A 19,320-nucleotide genomic window follows, 5' to 3' on the forward strand; every position below is an offset into this window, starting at 1 on the left:
ACGCGACAACGGCATCCGCTTGGGGTCAAACGGAACATAGTCTTCCTGTTTGGTTTTCTTAAAACACCTGAATCGTCTTGTCTTGGAGCGAGAACATGGAACAACTTCCCGAATATTTCTTAAGGTGAGTTCAAGTTTATTTAATCAACACAGTTTCCCATTTTTAATAGAAACAAACCGTTTTGATAAAACACACTTCCGGTTCTGCACTTGACAGCTTGTGTTCAAACGAGTACTTTAAGGTAACAAATCAAACTTTTAATAAGATTAGGTTTAATGATATTGATAGTTGTTTCTCCTTTTAAAATGACGTCTTACTTTGCAAAGATTGATCTTATAAGAATAATAATGCAAGATTGTAATAATGGGAAATATAAAATGTGTTAATATTATGATATTTTTGGTGTTTTGTTCTGGTATATTCCTCAATGTTCATATTGTTCCTGTTACGTTATTGTTGTTTTAAAATAGATGTTCTTTATTACACAAGCGAATTAAAACCCAAGTTCGAAACGGTCCGTGAACGCAACGCGCGCTATTCACCATCTTTGTTTTGGTTGTGTAATTTCCGACTTTCTGAAAACGGCTTGAACGCGGCACGTCACGGTCACGTGCCCAAGAACCTCCTCGCCCATTGGCTGTGGTTCGGCAGCTTCTGCGGTCCTCGGTGCGGATCAGCGGGGACTCGGTTCTGTCCAGAAAACCGGCTCCCGGCGCTTCTCACCTCCACCTGCCATCTGCACTCCTCAGGTATGCGGAAGCGGACTGACAACGCGAACTCTGGTTCTGAGGTGGACTCGGGCACGGACGGGCCCGGGGAAGAGTCGTTTGGGTCCGGGTCCGGTTCTGGCCCGACTGAGGTGGCGACGATGAAGAGAAGGTTACGGAGGTGAGTCGAGGACAGCCGGTCTTTAATCCTAATCTTCTACAAATAAGATAATGTTATCAAGAATGACAAGTAGAAAATCCCAAAATAATAAAGTATTTATTTTAAATGTTTACCTTTAATGTACTTGTTCGACCCAGTTCTGTGGACGTGGTGCCGGTGTAACTGGTTCTGGTCTCGGTAGGATGGAGGACTTTCATAAGGGCGAGACATGAAGTAGATGTTTCTGGTGTTTCCTCTTTTTTAGGGGTCACTGACTGTCGTCACCACTAGGGGGCGTGTTTTTAACCTCTGTACTGGATTGTGCTGTGTTGTTACTTTTATACTGTTGTGAGTCACGAGACAAACACAGCAGCGAAAAGTATCAAATAAAGTAATACAATTGAGCTAAATATCATCTTTATTTCATTGAATACTTTACTATACTGTATTTGTTTTTACCTGTAAAAGCGTTTTTTTCCCCAAAAATATTTTTAAGCCACTTAAATATTTCTGAGGGGCAATAAATACAGTAATGAATAATAAAAATAAATAAAAATATAGATTGACCTCCAGGTCTGGTGATGAAAGAAACAAGTGTAACAACAAGTACAAACTTGTTAGTGTTTGAATTGTTCTGTGACTGTTGTTGGTTTAATGAGTCTGGGTGAGTCAAGACACCTGTTGTTCGAGCTAAAGTCACATTTGTTTTTATTAATCATTTCAAAATAAATCTCAAGGTTTAAGATCATGTCAGGGATTAATGGGAGTTTCAAAATAAGACGACTGCTCCAGAGGTCATGTGTAATAGATCCTGTTGGATTATTCAATTATTCATCAGAGCAAAGACACAAGAGGAACTTGAAACTATGTGTGTGTGTGTGTGTGTGTGAGTATTTGTGTGTATTTTCATTGACCCGTCTTGGTGTCCCTGCAGGTCCGGTCTGATGTCCCGGGTGAAGCGGGTCCTCCTGGGTCTGCTGCTGGTCTACGCCTTCATCCCGGTTCTGGTGAAACTCTGTCCATCCATTCAAGCCAAACTAGTCTTTCTTAACTTTGGTGAGTTTCATGTTTGTGTAGTTTTATTTTTTTTAAACATGTTTGTGTTTCTTTGACAGTTTGTCACAATATTTAACAAATTAACATATTGTTACATAATGTTGATGTTGTTGAATTTTTCATTTTTACTGAAATTATTTTTTTTAACCCTTGTTTCTGGGTCAAGGTGACCCAAAGGCCCAGAAACAAATGTGTTTGTGGTATCCCTTGCATTATCTCTAGGTCAAGGTGACCCAAAGGCCCAGAAACAAATGTGTTTGTGGTATCCCTTGCATTATCTCTAGGTCAAGGTGACCCAAAGGCCTGAAAACAGATGTGTTTGTGGTATCCCTTGCATTATCTCTAGGTCAAGGTGACCCAAAGGCCTGAAAACAGATGTGTTTGTGGTATCCCTTGCATTATCTCTAGGTCAAGGTGACCCAAAGGCCTGAAAACAGATGTTTGTGGTATCCCTTGCATTATCTCTAGGTCAAGGTGACCCAAAGGCCTGAAAACAGATGTGTTTGTGGTATCCACTGTGTTGTCTCTGGGTCAAGGTGACCCGAAGGCCTGAAAACACATTTTTTGTGGTATTCCTTGTGTTGTCTCTGGGTCAAGTTGACCCGAAGGCGAGAAAACAAATGTTTGTGGTATCCCTTGTGTTGCTTCTCTGTCTCAATGAACGACCTCCCTGGCTTTCAGAAATACATATGCAGTGGTGGACGTCGTTGACCTTGACCCAGAGACGACACAAGGGATAATATGAACACATTTGTTTTCAGGCCACCGATTCATCCTGACCCAGAGACAACGCAAGGGATAATGTTTTCAGCCTCAGGGTCACCTTGACCCAGAGGCGGTACAAGGGTTAAGAATTGGATTATCTTTTTAAATAATATAACTTAATAATGTTTTTATATCAAAAAGTTTAGTTTTTTTGCACATAGTTTATCTATAATATATTTAATTTATTTTTTTATAATTGGAATCGGCATATCAAACTTAATGTGTAAAAATCATTAATAGCAAAAATGTTGAAAAAAATAAATAATAATTCAACCTTAAATATGCACATAATTAAATCCAATTATAATAAAATGATTAAAAAACACTTCAGTAACTGACCAGTACTGACCAGTACTGACCAGTACTGACCAGTACTGACCCGTCCATGTGTTTCCGCTCCAGCGAGGCTCCCCTACTTCATCGACCTGCAGCGCCCCCTGGACCAGGGACTGAACCACACACACAACTTTTACCTGGAACCCGAAGAGGGCCTGAAGATCGGAGTCTGGTAACACAAGTCGCACGAGTCCGACCCACAAAGAAAGCGCAACTCTTTATTATCCCGACGGTTCTGTTCAGGCACACGGTTCCGGATCACATGTGGCGAGCAGCCGAGGGCCAGGAAGGCCATTGGTTCGATTCCATGATAAGATCCTCTCATCCTGTCATCCTTTATCTCCACGGCAACGCAGGGACCAGGTGAGTGGCTCGTGTGTGTGTGTGTGTGTGTGTGTGTGTGTGTGTGTGTGTGTGTGTGTGTGTGTGTGTGTGTGTGTGTGTGTGTGTGTGTGTGTGTGTGTGTGTGTGTGTGTGTGTGTGTGTGTGTGTGTGTGTGTGTGTGTGTGTGTGTGTGTGTGTGTGTGTGTGTGTGTGTGTGGGGGTGGGGGTGGGGGTGGGGGTGTGTGTGTGTGTAGGTTGTTATTTGTGTCCTTCTAGTGTCGTACACGTGAGGATTATTGTTGTGTTGAGATGTTTTTTTGGGAAACAAGTAAAAAAAATAGATCCTTGTAGCGACGTTTTTGACTCTTGATCGTTATTTATAAAGTACATTTTTTATGAAGTATTTAAGAAGGTGTGTAGCGGCGATACGGGGACAACAATACAATATATTTGGAAACTGTAGGAACAAGAATATCTTTGTAGTATTCTACGAGTACTTGACTCTCTTTTCATTTGTCTCGAAACCAAAAAATATGTCCAAACGTCAGCTTTAAAAGATGCAGGAAGTCGACTGTATCCTCTCGTCCTCAGTCATCGCTGGGTTCTCTCTCCAGGGATGTCCTTGTGTTTAGCTGTGGAGGACGTAATGACTGCTGCCATCTAGTGTGTGGGAGTTTAATTGCAACACAAATATGAATAAACGCAGTGAATATTTGTGTGTTAAGTGTACATTTTTCAACACATCTATTCTTTTGACTCTGCGGTTGTTTCTCCACAGAGGGGGTGACCACAGAGTTCAGTTGTATAAGGTACACACATGTACACACATGTACACACATGTACACACTAACACTGACAGACACACACTCACTTTGTGTCTCTGCAGGTTCTCAGCTCGTTATCGTACCACGTCGTCACGTTCGACTACCGAGGTGAGTTTGTGTCACTGGTGTGTGAGACTGTATGTGTGAGACTGTATGTGTGAGACTGTGTGTGAGACTGTGTGTGTGTGTCCGTGTGTGACCGTGTTTGGAATTCCAGGCTGGGGCGACTCGGACGGCTCGCCTTCAGAGGCCGGCATGACGGCGGACTCTCTCTTTGTGTACGACTGGCTGAAACAGCGCGTGGACAAAAGGCCGCTCTACATCTGGGGCCACTCTCTGGGGACGGGGTGAGACCACAGGCCTGTGTTTTCTTGTCAGAGATGTCACTCACGTTTGTTTTCAGAGTCGCCACAAACCTGGTGAGACACCTGTGTGAGAAAGGTAACGCACACACACACACATGCACACACACACACATGGACGCACATCACAGCTTCACAGTGTGTGTGTGTGTGTGTGTTTCAGGGTCTCCTCCAGACGCTCTCGTGCTCGAGTCTCCGTTCACCAACATCAGGGAGGAAGCTAAGAGTCACCCGTTCTCCATGGTAACTGAACACAGGTTCACAACCATAAATATACACTTGAACTCAACAAATATACACTTACACTCTAGAAATATACAATTAAACTACATAAATATATACTTAAACTCCATAAATATACACTTGAGCTTCATAAATATACACTTGAACTCAACAAGTATACACTTGAACTCAACAAATATACACTTGAACTCAACAAATATACACTTGAACTCAACAAATATACACTTGAACTAAACAAATATACACTTGAACTCAACAAATATACACTTGAACTCAACAAATATACACTTGAACTCAACAAATATACACTTGAACTCAACAAATATACAGTTGAACTCAACAAATATACACTTAAACTCCATAAATATACACTTAAACTCCATAAATATACACTTGAACTAAACAAATATACACTTGAACTCAACAAATATACACTTAAACTCAACAAATATACACTTGAACTCAACAAATATACACTTGAACTCAACAAATATACACTTAACTCCATTAATATACACTTAAACACCATAAATATACACTTAAACACCATAAATATACACTTGAACTCAAGAAATATACACTTAAACTCAACAAGTATATATTGACACTCCAGAAATATACACTTCAACTCAACAAATATACAGTTTAAGTCCATAAATATACACTTTAACTCCATAAATATATACTTAAACTCAACAAATATACACTTAAACTCAACAAATATACACTTACACTCCATATGAATGTACATGAATACACATGTATGAACTTTCTCCAGGTGTATCGGTACCTGCCCGGCTTTGACTATTTTTTCCTGGATTCAATAACTGCGAACAATATCCGCTTCGCCAGCGACGAAAAGTAAGGTGACCTTTGACCTTTACGTTGCCAACAGCCCGTAGACAGAACTGTGGAACTAAAGCTGACGTGTCCGTAGTGTTCATCACATCTCGTGTCCGGTGCTGATCCTCCACGCTGAGGACGACTCGGTGGTTCCGTTTGATCTGGGCCAGAAGGTATGATGTCATCTTTTTAAGATTAATAGATAAGGATTTTACTGTCTTCTCTTCATTCTGATGACCATTCGTTTCGCTACAGGAAGTAAGTAATGGTTGTTTGTAAAGATGTTTCTAGACCAGGGTCACAAAGAGCTTGAACAATCAAAACAATACACAGTTAAAATATATACTTTAAAGGATCAAGACACATAAGACAAACACACGAGTCTCAGAAAATCAGGGAAAAGCTCAAATAAAAGTGTCTTCAGATGTTTCTTGAAGGAGTCAGTAGATCATCAAACACAGATGTTTCTTGAAGGAGTCAGTAGATCATCAAACACAGATGTTTCTTGAAGGAGTCAGTAGATCATCAAACACAGAGATGTTTCTTGAAGGAGTCAGTAGATCATCAAACACAGATGTTTCTTGAAGGAGTCAGTAGATCATCAAACACAGATGTTTCTTGAAGGAGTCAGTAGATCATCAAACACAGATGTTTCTTGAAGGAGTCAGTAGATCATCAAACACAGATGTTTCTTGAAGGAGTCAGTAGATCATCAAACACAGATGTTTCTTGAAGGAGTCAGTAGATCATCAAACACAGAGATGTTTCTTGAAGGAGTCAGTAGATCATCAAACACAGATGTTTCTTGAAGGAGTCAGTAGATCATCAAACACAGATGTTTCTTGAAGGAGTCAGTAGATCATCAAACACAGATGTTTCTTGAAGGAGTCAGTAGATCATCAAACACAGATGTTTCTTGAAGGAGTCAGTAGATCATCAAACACAGATGTTTCTTGAAGGAGTCAGTAGATCATCAAACACAGATGTTTCTGGAAGGAGTCAGTAGATCATCAAACACAGATGTTTCTTGAGGGAGTCAGTAGATCATCAAATACAGATGTTTCTTGAAGGAGTCAGTAGATCATCAAACACAGATGTTTCTTGAAGGAGTCAGTAGATCATCAAACACAGATGTTTCTTGAGGGAGTCAGTAGATCATCAAATACAGATGTTTCTTGAAGGAGTCAGTAGATCATCAAACACAGATGTTTCTTGAAGGAGTCAGTAGATCATCAAACACAGATGTTTCTTGAAGGAGTCAGTAGATCATCAAACACAGAGATGTTTCTTGAAGGAGTCAGTAGATCATCAAACACAGATGTTTCTTGAAGGAGTCAGTAGATCATCAAACACAGATGTTTGTTGAAGGAGTCAGTAGATCATCAAACACAGATGTTTGTTGAAGGAGTCAGTAGATCATCAAACACAGATGTTTGTTGAAGGAGTCAGTAGATCATCAAACACAGATGTTTCTTGAAGGAGTCAGTAGATCATCAAACACAGATGTTTCTTGAAGGAGTCAGTAGATCATCAAACACAGATGTTTCTTGAAGGAGTCAGTAGATCATCAAACACAGATGTTTCTTGAAGGAGTCAGTAGATCATCAAACACAGAGAGGGTTCCAAAGCTTAGGAGCAACAGTCTGGGAGGATTTCTCTCCTCTGGTCCGGAAGTTCAGGAACCATCAGTAGATTCTGATCCACAGACCTCAGAGCCCGAGCTGGGGTGTAAGTCTGGATCAGATCACTGATGGAAGGTCTGACCATGAATAGATCTGAAAGTAAGAACCAGAATTTTAAAATGATCCTGAAAGAAACTGGCAGCCAGTGAAGAGTTTGAAGGAGAAATGTGAGTTCTTCTACTAGAACGGCTCAGAATTCTGGCTGCAGAGTTTTGTATGAACTGCAGGCGAGAAGATCCTTCTTGTTTAGACACCAAAATAAACTGTTACAATAGTCTAAACGACACAAACACATGGATTATAAGATCCAGATCATGTTGTGACATCATTTTTCCTAAGTTTAGAGATTTTTCTCAGTTGAAACTGTTTCTGGTCAGTTTTCTTCACTCACTGTGACTTTTTTTCAAAATGAATCCTGTTTGTTTGATTCCTTATTCCTATGTAAAGCTTTTCAATGTTTTTTAATACTAATAAAAGAACATGGCCTTGATATTGTCATCAACTCTTATCTTCCAGCTCTACAATCAGGCCACTCAGTCCCAGACCTTGAAAGGCCACAAAATACAGTTTGTCCCGTTTCCCGCCAGTCGCAACTATAGACACAAATACATCTACAGGAGCCCGGAGCTACCAGACATCTTGAGGTACTACCCCCCTCCCCCCCCCTGACCTTTGACCTTTCACACCGCTCTTCTCTTGCGTAACCGTCCGTTTCTTCTTCCAGGGACTTCCTGGGCTCGACTGAGAGTCACTGAGAGGAACCTGGACTTGAGACGTTTCACTTCCTGTTGACATTCCCTTCGACGACTGTTACCCGATCATCTTCATCATCATCACTCATCCTCATCATCATCATCATCATCAAGGCCTGAATGTGTTTATGGATCCAGAGCAGGATGTTTTGAAGTTTAATGGCCACGTGAAGAAAATGTTGTTTTTTTTCACTGTACACTTTTAATTCCATCTGCGGTTTTTACAAGTGCCGTCGACCACTAGCAGCTGTTGTTCTTCTCACCCTGAAGGTTTCTTAGAGAAACCTCCTGAAGCGACAATAACTCGTATCCGTTACATTGCACGAGCAGAATCTTCCCTCGCAGTATTCCCAAGTATCTTGAAACCAAAGAGACACAATTGTACGCGGTGGCTGTGGATGTTGTTGAAGAAGAAATGTGACGACTTGAAGGCTTTTATTCTTTTGATTTTCTTTGTTGGATCATGTCTGAATTAAATATTTCCGGTTTTACCTCAATGTCTTCTCTTTTAATCACGTTTGGCGCCACACGCGACCTTTTGAATGTATCTACGCGACTCTGAAGGAGGTCAAAGGTCATGTACAAACTTTCTTTTGTATTGATTTGTTTGTTTGTTCTGTATATTATTCATTACTAGTCTAGCAGTTTATGGAAGTAATTATTCACCCTTAAAAATATGCAAGTGAACACAAACAAAATATTTGGGGGAAAACATGCTTTTATATCAGATTTAAAAATATAAATATTATATAAAATACATTCCATTTATACTGTACTGTACCAATGTAAATGCTAACCACTGGGCTAAGCTAACAAAGTCACATTCATTTACCAGATAAAATATCTGTAGAAAAAGTTTATTATCACACGGGATTCAGGCCGACAACCCTTTCATAACAACGACACGTGACTTCGGAGTATCTTGAGGTATTGGCTCGGTCAGGGTCAGGGGTCCGGCTCAGACGGACTTCAGATATTCGAGGTAGTGGAAGGTGGCGCCGAGGGCCCAGCTGGTCTCCGTGTGATTGATGGCTCTGGCCAGCTGCGAAAACAAAAACAAAGATAACTTTAAAGATAACTATTGTGTGACCTTTGGACCGAGCTCCTGACCTTGAGCTGCTTGTGAGGAGGGAAGCCCAGCTCCTGCAGCAGGACGGAGATGTAGACCAGGTCCAGACACAGAAAGGGACCTTGGTCTGGGAGGTATGAACCCGCACAGGCTGAGGACACAAGAGGGTCGCACACGTCACTCGAGAGCGCTGCTCATGATGGCCAGCAGGGGGCGGTGTCTCACCTCTCTCTGCGGCGTCAGAGAACTGGCCGAGGCTGATCACTCCAGCAGACTGAGCTTCTGCACAAACACAAGTTCAACCAAACATTCAAGGGTGTCGAGGTGATGGGTTGAGGTTTTACCGATCGCTCCGAGGTCGACGGCACGGTCGTAGTAGAAGGAGAAGGCGTAGAAGTCCATGTCCTCCACCTCCACCACCTTCTCCAGCTTCCTGTACAGAAGCTTCTCCACTCGGGTGCGACACGCTGACAACATGGGTTCACCTGCAGACGTCACGTGTTACTTCCCGACCAATGACGCGTCATCACACACCTGGATCCCCTTTTTTGTTTTACCTGCTTTCTGTCCCTTCACTGTGTACATGATGTCATTGTGCTGCCAGGAGCCCGAGTACTCTGGAGCCAAGCAGGGACTCACCAGCTGAGTACTGCCCCCTACTGTTCACACACCAGAGTGAGGACAGACAGACCAGAGTGATGCAGGACAGAAGGATAAGGGTGAGAAAAGACAGAAGAGAGGACAGACAGAAGGATGAGAGTGAAGACAAACAGATGTGAGGACAGACAGAAGAGAGTGAGGACAGACAGACAGAAAAGAGTGAGGACAGAAGAAAGTGAGGACGGACGGACAGAAAAGAGTGAGGACAGACAGACGGAAGGATGAGAGTGAGGACAGACAGACAGAAGAGAGTAAGGACAGACGGAAGAGTGAGGACAGACGGAAGAGTGAGGACAGACAGACGGAAGGTTGAGAGTGAGGACAGACAGACAGACAGAAGAGAGTGAGGACAGACAGACAGACAGAAGAGAGTGAGGACAGACAGACAGAAGAGAGTGAGGACAGACAGACAGACAGAAGAGAGTGAGGACAGACAGACAGAAGAGAGTGAGGCCAGACAGACAGACAGAAGAGAGTGAGGACAGACAGACAGACAGAAGAGAGTGAGGACAGACAGACAGAAGAGAGTGAGGACAGACAGACAGACAGAAGAGAGTGAGGACAGACAGACAGAAGAGAGTGAGGACAGACAGACAGACAGAAGAGAGTGAGGACAGACAGACAGAAGGATGAGAGTGGGGACAGACAGAAGAGGGTGAGGACAGACAGACAGACAGAAGAGAGTGTGGACAGACAGAAGAGTGAGGACAGACAGACAGACAGAAGAGAGTGAGGACAGACAGACAGAAGAGAGTGAGGACAGACAGACGGAAGGATGAGAGTGAGGACAGACAGAAGAGGGTGAGGACAGACAGACAGAAGAGAGTGTGGACAGACAGACAGAAGAGAGTGTGGACAGACAGAAGAGTGAGGACAGACAGACAGACAGAAGAGAGTGAGGACAGACAGAAGAGTGGACAGACAGATCTTGGAACAGATAAACAGCAGCTGGCCGCAGCAGCAGTTAATCTTGCTCTGATATTAAGAGATTAGATAATGGCTTATTAATCTGGAGATGAAAGAAAAACAACTCTGATGGAAGCAAGGACGAGGGGGGACGGGGGAGGACGAGGGAGGACGAGGGAGGACGAGGGAGGACGAGGGAGGACGGGGGAGGACGAGGGAGGACGGGGGAGGACGAGGGAGGACGAGGGAGGACGAGGGAGGACGAGGGAGGACGAGGGAGGACGAGGGAGGACGAGGGAGGACGGGGGAGGACGAGGGAGGACGGGGGAGGACGGGGGAGGACGAGGGAGGACGAGGGAGGACGGGGGACTCACAGGGCGGGGCCTCCACGCCACCTAAGATGGAGAGTCGAGCCGACATCAGACCCAGACCTAAATAACTACACACACAAACACACAAACACACACAAACATCAGATCATGAGTGTGCGACTTCATTTGTGTCTGTGTGCACCTGTGTGTGTAGAGGTTGTGTGTGGTGTTGAACATCTGGAAGGACGTGATGAAGTCCACGGGAGACGTCTGGATGGTTTGCTGCACACAAGTGTGTCAGTGGCGTCAGGAAACTTGAGAAATAATTAATAATCATTTAATTAAATAAATAAATAAAAATGTAATTACCTACTGAACCGTTTAATTTTTACTGTTGAAACTTTGATCCTTTATATTGAACACGTTGTTGGTTTTATAAGAATTGAATTAATTTCAATAATTTAATTGTAAAGTTAATACTGTATATTGAATGGGTGATAAAAAAAAAAAAAATAATCGAACAATCACATGATCGTCTGCGCGTCACATGATTGGCTGAGAGTTCCTTCAAGTAGCTCTATACTATCATGTATCATCTATACTCTATACTAACATGTTTATATGGAACTAAAAAGACAAAAAATAAAAAAATATTAAATTTACCTTTTTTTATTAAATTACTGAGATCAAAATATAAAAATCTTTATGTAGAAAAATTATAAATTTCATTTTTTATTATTATTAAAAAGCGACTTTTCAATATAAAAATTAATGAATTATTAAATTAAATAATTTAAAAAAAAATAATAATAAATTATTAATAATAATTCTAAAAAAAAATAATTAATTAATTAAATAAACATTTCAATGAAAAAGATAAAAGGTTTCAGCGGCTCCGAGAGGCTCCGCCCCCTCTGGCTCGGGGGTGTGCCCAGGATTACTGTAACCATCTCCATCTTGACACGTGTGAAGTTCTACATGTTCCAACTCACCTCGTCCTGAGGTTTGAAGGTGATCTGAGTGGACCCCCCGCCCAGGTCCAGGATCCCCACGGTGGGGGTGACACTGTCCCGAAGGCCACCTGCAATAAAAGAGGGCGGGGCCACAGCTGTCAATCGGAGCCGAGTTGTAAACACGTGGGGTCTCACCGGTGAGGAAGTTGATGGTGACCCAAGACGAAATCCCTGAAAAGACAAAGGTTGGTCAGTGTTGGGTCGTCTGGAGGTGGAACCGACAACTCTAGCAAGTGTGTGAACATGTGTGTGTACATGTGTGTGTACATGCCGACAGTCAAACTAAAGTGAGATTTGTGTATCCAGGTCACCTCGTTTATGCCGCGAGTGTCTCTGGACTTAGTGCATTAGTGGCTTTTATCGGTGCCCTCTGACCCCCGGGCCGGGCAGAAGTGGGCGATTACTCGCAGAAACTGTATCATAGAAGCTTTAAGATAAAACTTGAAAAGAAGCAATTTTCAAAACAAAACAAACAAGCGAGGAGCACGGAGAGCTTAAGTCACAGCTAAACACTGGCACTTAGTGCCCCCCCCCCCCAGACCACCCCTCCCGCTCACATCTGCATTAACAATAAGTCGCTTCCATCCGGGCCAGTTTGAGGGTAATCTGGGCCCACAGATAGACGAGCACTCAGGCCAAGAACTGCTAAATATGGAAGCGATAATGAGGTTAGACCAGCGGCCAGCGTCGCGTCCATTAGCAGCTAGAGTGGGTCGGGCTAAGAAGTTAATTCAGTGATCATTAAAAGACTTTTACTGCTCAAAGAGAGAAGGAGAAAACATTTTGAGGCTCAGAAATGAGCGAGGGATAATCACCCCCCCGCCCCCTCCAAGATTAAGCGGGACATTATCCCACGCGGCCATAATTGCTTGTATGAACGACTTTAAAAGGATTGGACTATTTTTGCGGACCTGCGTGTCGAGAGGACCTTCATCCCTGCGTTCGTGCTCGTCCGGCTCGTTTATGTCACCTCGATTCAAACGTCTCCGAACATAAAACGGACTTTGCAAACGCAGGTTTTAAGTGAGAGTTTTTGGAATAAACAAGTAAAAAAAAAAGAAAGAATAATTAAGTCCTGGCCAGCAGTGTGAGATCACATGACCCCAGATCAAGACGTTAAGACGTGTGATCGACGTAGCAGGAATATTTGACAAATTTGATGTGTATTGTGTTGGGTTTAATGGCTTTTGTGTGTTTTTTTTTTAATTATTTTTTTCAAAGCTGTATAAATGATGGAAACCATCTGACAACAAACATTCCCTTGTAGTGTTATGCACTTTATGTACTTTTTTCTTTTGCCCCATTTCGCTGTTACCGTCAGTGAAAATGAACGGCAGCCTTAAACAATAACACAGTGTCAAAATGGCTGCCATTATTTATATTTGGGGCGAGTGGTTGTTGCTGGCAATCTCAATACAATCGCGCACTTCTGCACTTGAACAGCCAGAAAATTGAATGTGGATCGATGGACACTTTCCACCCTCAACGTCCTCCATCTTAGTGATGTAGATGAAGCTAAACTGAAGCTAAACTGAAGCTAAACTGAGGCTAAACTGAAGCTAAACTGAGGCTAAACTGAAGCTAAACTGAAGCTAAACTGAAGCTAAACTGAAGCTAAACTGAGGCTAAACTGAAGCTAAACTGAGGCTAAACTGAAGCTAAACTGAAGCTAAACTGAAGCTACGTCACTGACGACGCGTCTTCGGAGCAGATACTGACGTAAATGTCTCAAGAAAACACTCGTTTTACCACAAAACAACACAACAACAATAATAACACAATGAAACACAACTTAATAACTTGTTTCAAGTGTAGAAAAGTGTTGTCAAGTGTCAGTGATAGTGTTTCAACGACTGGTTACAATCAGTGTTAAAAAGTAGTAGAAGAAGAAACTGTGTAGCAGCAGAGTTTGATCTGAGACAGAACTACACTGGCCACATTTGTGCACTGCGCAAGTAAGTGCACTGTCTTAGAGTGTACTGTAAAACAGTGCATTTAGAGAAGTGCACGATTTGAGACACAGCAATTGTATCCCTTGCCTCTCACCCTGAGCAGCTGGGACAGGCTCCAGCTAATACCCCGATAAGGAAATAAGTGGTGGAAAATAATATGAAAAAAATATTCCTTCCACTTGATTTAAAAATATTTGAAAACATGTTATTTTGAGGAGCAGGTGATACTTAAGTTGAAACACTTTGATTTCTTATGTCATTTTAGAATTTGTCTCCCGTTATGAAGTTTGAAAAAAAAACCAAGAATTGTTTTGTCTCTTTCTAACCATACTGTTATATTAAATTAGACATTTATTAACTCATTTAATGTATCTTGGGATAGTGGTTAAGGAAAGTCTCTCATCTCATATTTTCTTTACAAATCTACTGCGATTCAATCAACAACAACAAAAAAAATCACCACCTTTTTTTAAGGCAGAGTTCCAAAAAAATGTTTTTTTAAGTTTAATTTAATTTTTTTTATAAGCGTTTAAATTATCTCAGTCAAACTCGTGGCACACCAAGTCATTTTATGTAAGTAAGTAAGTAATATTTGTAAAGATCTTTCTAGACCCTTCAGGGTCACAAGCGCTTAAACAATCAAAACAATACTGTCAGCCAGCGAAGAGTTTTAAGGATCAGAGAAATGTGAGTTCTTCTACTAGAGCGGCTCAGAATTCTCCATGTGGTCCTTCCGATAGTCTCAAAATCATAGGAGACTTACGTTCATGTTGATAATGTGATTAAAGATGTCAGTGTTTAAGATAAGATAAGGAACAGACATGATGGAGGATACGTTTGTTTGGTCAAGGAAAACTCAATTGAGCCTCAAAGAATAAAAAGTCAATATAACAAAAAAACATAATACTTCCTTAAAGGTAAATGTAGGTTTTTCTCGGCCCCGCGAATAAAAGATTTTGGCCCAAATGAGATTAAGTTTGAAACCACTGGTTTAAAAAAACACTTTGGTAGCTATAACTAGAGTAGAAATGATCACCATGGTTACCGCTGTTTTGACTACAACCATGTCTGCTTTGGTCCATCATAATAACAGTAACTAATGCGACATCAGCATTAGTTACTGACGTCATTTCCTCCACGACCTTGACCGTGATGAACTATTATGATCATAACAAGAGCTCGATGAACACGACTTATCGGTGACGGTAGCGATACCTTCGTCCGTGCCGTCCATGATTGACACGCTGTCAGACTTGTACAGGAAGGGCGACGCCTGGAACAGAGTCCTCACCTGCAATAAAAGAGTGAGTCAAGAGTGAAAAAGATGTTTATGTGTGAGTGTAATCAGCTCGGAGCATAATAAGAGTAAAGATTAAGATTAAACCTTGTTATCGCTGATTACTTAAAAGATTTAATAGACTTTATTTTTGGCAGCCTGATTAGGAGGATGCAGGGGCGGAAGCTTAGCTTGGGCTGGCACAGGCTACTTGTTTGGATATTAGCTCAAGTAATAAACCGTTTGGAAGCCGTTGCCATGGTTACATCACTAAAGGCCTGGATGAAACACGATAAATCATTGTCAGTGTGTGCGTGTTTGTGTGCGTGCGTCACTCACAGCGTCCAGTAGTTGTGCAGCCTTGTCTCCAGGTAGTAGTCGGAGTCCAGCCGTGGCCTTCAGCGCCACCGGAGTCACATTCCACTGAGCGGACGGAATGTTTACCTTTGCCACGTCCAGCAGCTGCTGGATCCCGTCCGCAGACTGCAACACAGACGAGCAGGTGAGGAACTTTAACTCACCCGGGGCTCGTGAGACGACGCCTGTACCTTTAGGGGCTCGACGGCGTAAGCAGACAGTCCTGGCTTGATGGCCCTGAAGGTCTCATGTTGCAAGAGAGGTACTACGATGTAGAAACACATATATGTTCATATTAATTATTAACATTTTTTGTATTTCCATGACAATCCCTTTACTTCAATGTTCACCTTCACCAGTTTAATAAAATGTATTTCTTAAGCCGTTTATTTATCATTTATTTTTTTAGAGAAAAATAAGTTAACATTACCAAGATTACTGAGAACTAGAAAGAAGAAGACGAATGGGAAATTGTAAACAAAAATATAAATACAATAATAATAAAACTGAAAAATCTTGGGGGAGACACACCGATCTCTATAAATTACTTAATCAGTTGGATATGTTAATTTAACTTATCTGTGAGTCCCAGCTCACATTCTTAGGAAGTTGTATCTTCCATTTGGTGAATCTCCTCCATTTGAATCCAACAGTTTTGATTCGATGCATCAACATTCTGTCAGTTCCTCATAATTCCTCTAAAACTAAAACATTGACTTGTGAAACAAAATGATACCCAACAAAAATGACTGACAGTCTTTAGAGAAACTACTGATGACGTTTTATAATAGTGCCATTATACTGACACACAATATTAGCACATTAAAATATTTTTATTTATATTTATAGTCTGTATAGCTTTTACTAATGTATCTCTTCTCATTTTACATTAATATCTATATTCTGCTAAAGCACTTCCGGATGGATACAAACTGCACTTTGTTGCCTGGTACTTGTGATATTCTAATCTATTCTATTCTATTCTAGAGCAAGTCCAACGTACATTATAAGGATTTGATGATGTGTGACCTCGTTCTCTCCAACAGTGTTGTGGCTGTTCCATGTCTAGCCTTGGAATTCAAGATTATAAAGATTCTAAATAAAACCTTCCAACCAGATTTACCTCCATCTGTTGGAGCTCCTAGACCTACGCAGTGACCTGTGAATCAAATGCTATTCTCCTCATTCAGATGAAGATATAAACTAATGTTAAATGTACTTAAATAACCAGCGGCGCGTCTTGTACCTGGTGACACTCGCCTCTCATGACTGGGTCACTGCACTGCTCTACGTGGAAACCCTGAAGATTTGGGTCCGGCAGACCTTCACGTATGATATAAACTGGGTCTAAAGAGACCCTCAAGGCAGTTCTACTTCAAGGCTCTGAAAACAAGTTCAATAAAAACGTCCTCTTCTCACCTTTTTGACCCGCCTGGAACTTGAAAATGTGGATCCTGGTGCCGGTGCTGCCCGCATCAAACATGATGCCGTAGTAGAAGTTCCAGCCGTCCGGCTGAGGGTCCCGCAGGTGGGTGGGGGGTCTGTAGATTCGGTCTCCATGGTCGTAATAATGCTTCATGGACAGCAGGTAGAGGAGCAGGAAGGCGAGGGACAGGAAAACTGCAGTCAACTTCAGCCTCTTCATCTCGACTCATGCTGCTCAGCATCTGTGGAGCAAACATCACTCTGAGGCTCAACTCACTTTAGTCCAACTCACTTTAGTCCAACTAACTTTAGTCCAACTAACCAGGTCAAGTTTATCTTATGAAGTGGATCACAGGGCAGATATTTAACTACTTATTAGCAGCAGATTAGTTTTATAACTGGGGCTACAACAACAAAGACAAGCTGTTTCCAGACTCCACGTAAACCCACAATAACTCTGATGTTTACATGAACAAATCGCAAGTCTTATAATCGCATAAGATAATAAAGTGATGCGACATTACATGCTGGTTTAGTTCGTCTGGAATAAACCGTTAACCTGAGTCGTGAGCTCGTAAATGTAGCGGGTTGTATGTAGCCAGGTGGCTAAACTTCACAGTGACTTATAAAAACGACGTAAATTCGTTAAAGTTACCGGTCAGTCGTGTTCCGAGCTGGCGACATTCAACAGTTCCTGCTCCACATCCTCCTCACGATCCTTGGAAAAACACACACAGCGTCGCCGGGTGATGACGTCAGCATGTTTTGATCAAGGTGTTTGGTTTGGAAACGGGCGGGAGATAAAATGAAAAAGAACACATTTATTTCATCACATTTCGCTTATAATTTCAGAAAAAATAATATTGTGCAAAAATTCTCGTGAATTTTCACGAGAACGTTGTTCGATAATTCACGGTCGCAGATGCACTGAGTGGCAGGTCGCGTTTGGACGAGCCGGCCCTCCAATTAGGCGAAAAAAGCGGAACTGTTTCAGTTTATTTGTTGTTTTGGCTGATAAAACAAAACTATCAGTTCCGTGTGTGCTTCAACTCTTGCATGTACTATATGAGCACCTTCAGCAGACCATTTTCTCTCTACAGTGCTCAAGAGTTCCGCCTACAAACTTCGAAAAACTATACTTATTTAATGTTGTGCAAGCTACAAAACAATAGTGGACCAGTGAAAACACTTATACTATAACAGTACAATTGGCCATTAAAAAACATCAGAAAAAAAGATATCTGCTGGAGCACAATTTCTTTATTTTAGAGAATACTTATATTTATTTGCATTCTGTTTTTAAGACAGAAAAAACCGCAGCAGTTTCATATTGTCTTCATTAAAAATATCACTGCTGACTCAAAAGTATAGTCTATTTGTATTTTTGGTTCAATTTGTCGTCCCACATCCTGGTCCTATTTTTCCATGTCTTTTTTGAGAGTAACTACTGGCTCACGACCCATTAAGCACCACCACGAGAGATGGGTTTTTAACCAAGTTTTCAGCTACGGTATTTGAGATATTGGACTCACAGTGTTCCTTGTTGCTTCTGTGTTTTGACCTCATTGTATTTTTAATGATTTGTGTGTCTGTTAACGTCGACAACTCTGCTCCGTTCAGTCGCTCAAACGGTGTAATTATGGATCCTATTAAGTGTATGTGTGTCTCCTGTATTTTCAATTTCCAAATTATCTCTGCAGGAATAATTGAAATCACTCAGTGGAAGTATTTAATATTTGTAATCCAACGCTGCTCTGGTGGATCAAACCGTTGCTCCTCAGCTCTGCTCCATATATGTAATTTAATCTGTAATCTGCTTCTAATAGGTTAAGTTAATGGGTCGCAGCCCGTTAATGGTTTTGTAATCTTCATCTCATCACTGTGATGGGCCTCAAACAAAAGCGAGAACCGAGTGGGTCCTAATCGTCCACAGATTTACCCACTCATGACATCATCGATGACATCAGCGATGACACACATCACGACGTGTAAACGTTTAAAAACGTTACAAAAAGCCATGAAACTTTGCACGAGTGAGGGAGGAGTGAGACTCACCTGTGACGTCTACCTGAGTTTATTCTTATATTTTAAATATATACTCTTTATCCATACATGTATATTAATACACTATCAATATTGATTGATCCTGTAATTATGATTCTTTTTTAGTTTTTATTTTATTAACCCTTGTGTTATCTCAGGGTCAAGGTGACCCAAAGGCAAAGGTGAGCCAAATGTGTTTTTGCAGTACATGTGCAATGTGGGTCAAAGTGAACGATCTCCACTGCATATGTAT

The 19,320-nt window shown here is 41.7% G+C and overlaps 2 protein-coding genes across 2 annotated transcripts; one reads left to right on the plus strand and one right to left on the minus strand.

Annotated features, from left to right (window-relative positions):
• Positions 1 to 143: 143 nt before the first annotated feature.
• Positions 144 to 8,546, plus strand: abhd12 (abhydrolase domain containing 12, lysophospholipase). Its single transcript, XM_087802465.1, has 13 exons — positions 144 to 889; positions 1,803 to 1,924; positions 3,092 to 3,197; positions 3,269 to 3,388; positions 4,128 to 4,158; positions 4,236 to 4,281; positions 4,391 to 4,520; positions 4,577 to 4,614; positions 4,699 to 4,778; positions 5,557 to 5,639; positions 5,716 to 5,794; positions 7,820 to 7,947; positions 8,028 to 8,546. Exons 1-13 carry the CDS (start codon positions 429 to 431, stop codon positions 8,056 to 8,058), a joined length of 1,455 nt encoding a protein of 484 aa, XP_087658591.1. The 5' UTR covers positions 144 to 428; the 3' UTR covers positions 8,059 to 8,546.
• A 209-nt stretch (positions 8,547 to 8,755) lies between these two features.
• Positions 8,756 to 17,763, minus strand: entpd6 (ectonucleoside triphosphate diphosphohydrolase 6). Its single transcript, XM_087803137.1, has 14 exons — positions 17,680 to 17,763; positions 17,019 to 17,266; positions 15,791 to 15,864; positions 15,582 to 15,725; positions 15,182 to 15,257; positions 12,150 to 12,185; positions 11,994 to 12,082; positions 11,204 to 11,283; positions 11,065 to 11,129; positions 9,682 to 9,783; positions 9,469 to 9,609; positions 9,350 to 9,406; positions 9,166 to 9,275; positions 8,756 to 9,097 (listed from the first exon to the last, which is right to left on the minus strand). Exons 2-14 carry the CDS (start codon positions 17,242 to 17,244, stop codon positions 9,014 to 9,016), a joined length of 1,284 nt encoding a protein of 427 aa, XP_087659263.1. The 5' UTR covers positions 17,245 to 17,266; positions 17,680 to 17,763; the 3' UTR covers positions 8,756 to 9,013.
• Between the last annotated feature and the right edge of the window lie 1,557 nt (positions 17,764 to 19,320).

Source organism: Callionymus lyra, chromosome 11, assembly GCF_982586985.1.
Source record: "Callionymus lyra chromosome 11, fCalLyr1.hap1.1, whole genome shotgun sequence".
Classification (NCBI taxonomy): Eukaryota; Metazoa; Chordata; class Actinopteri; order Syngnathiformes; family Callionymidae; genus Callionymus; species Callionymus lyra.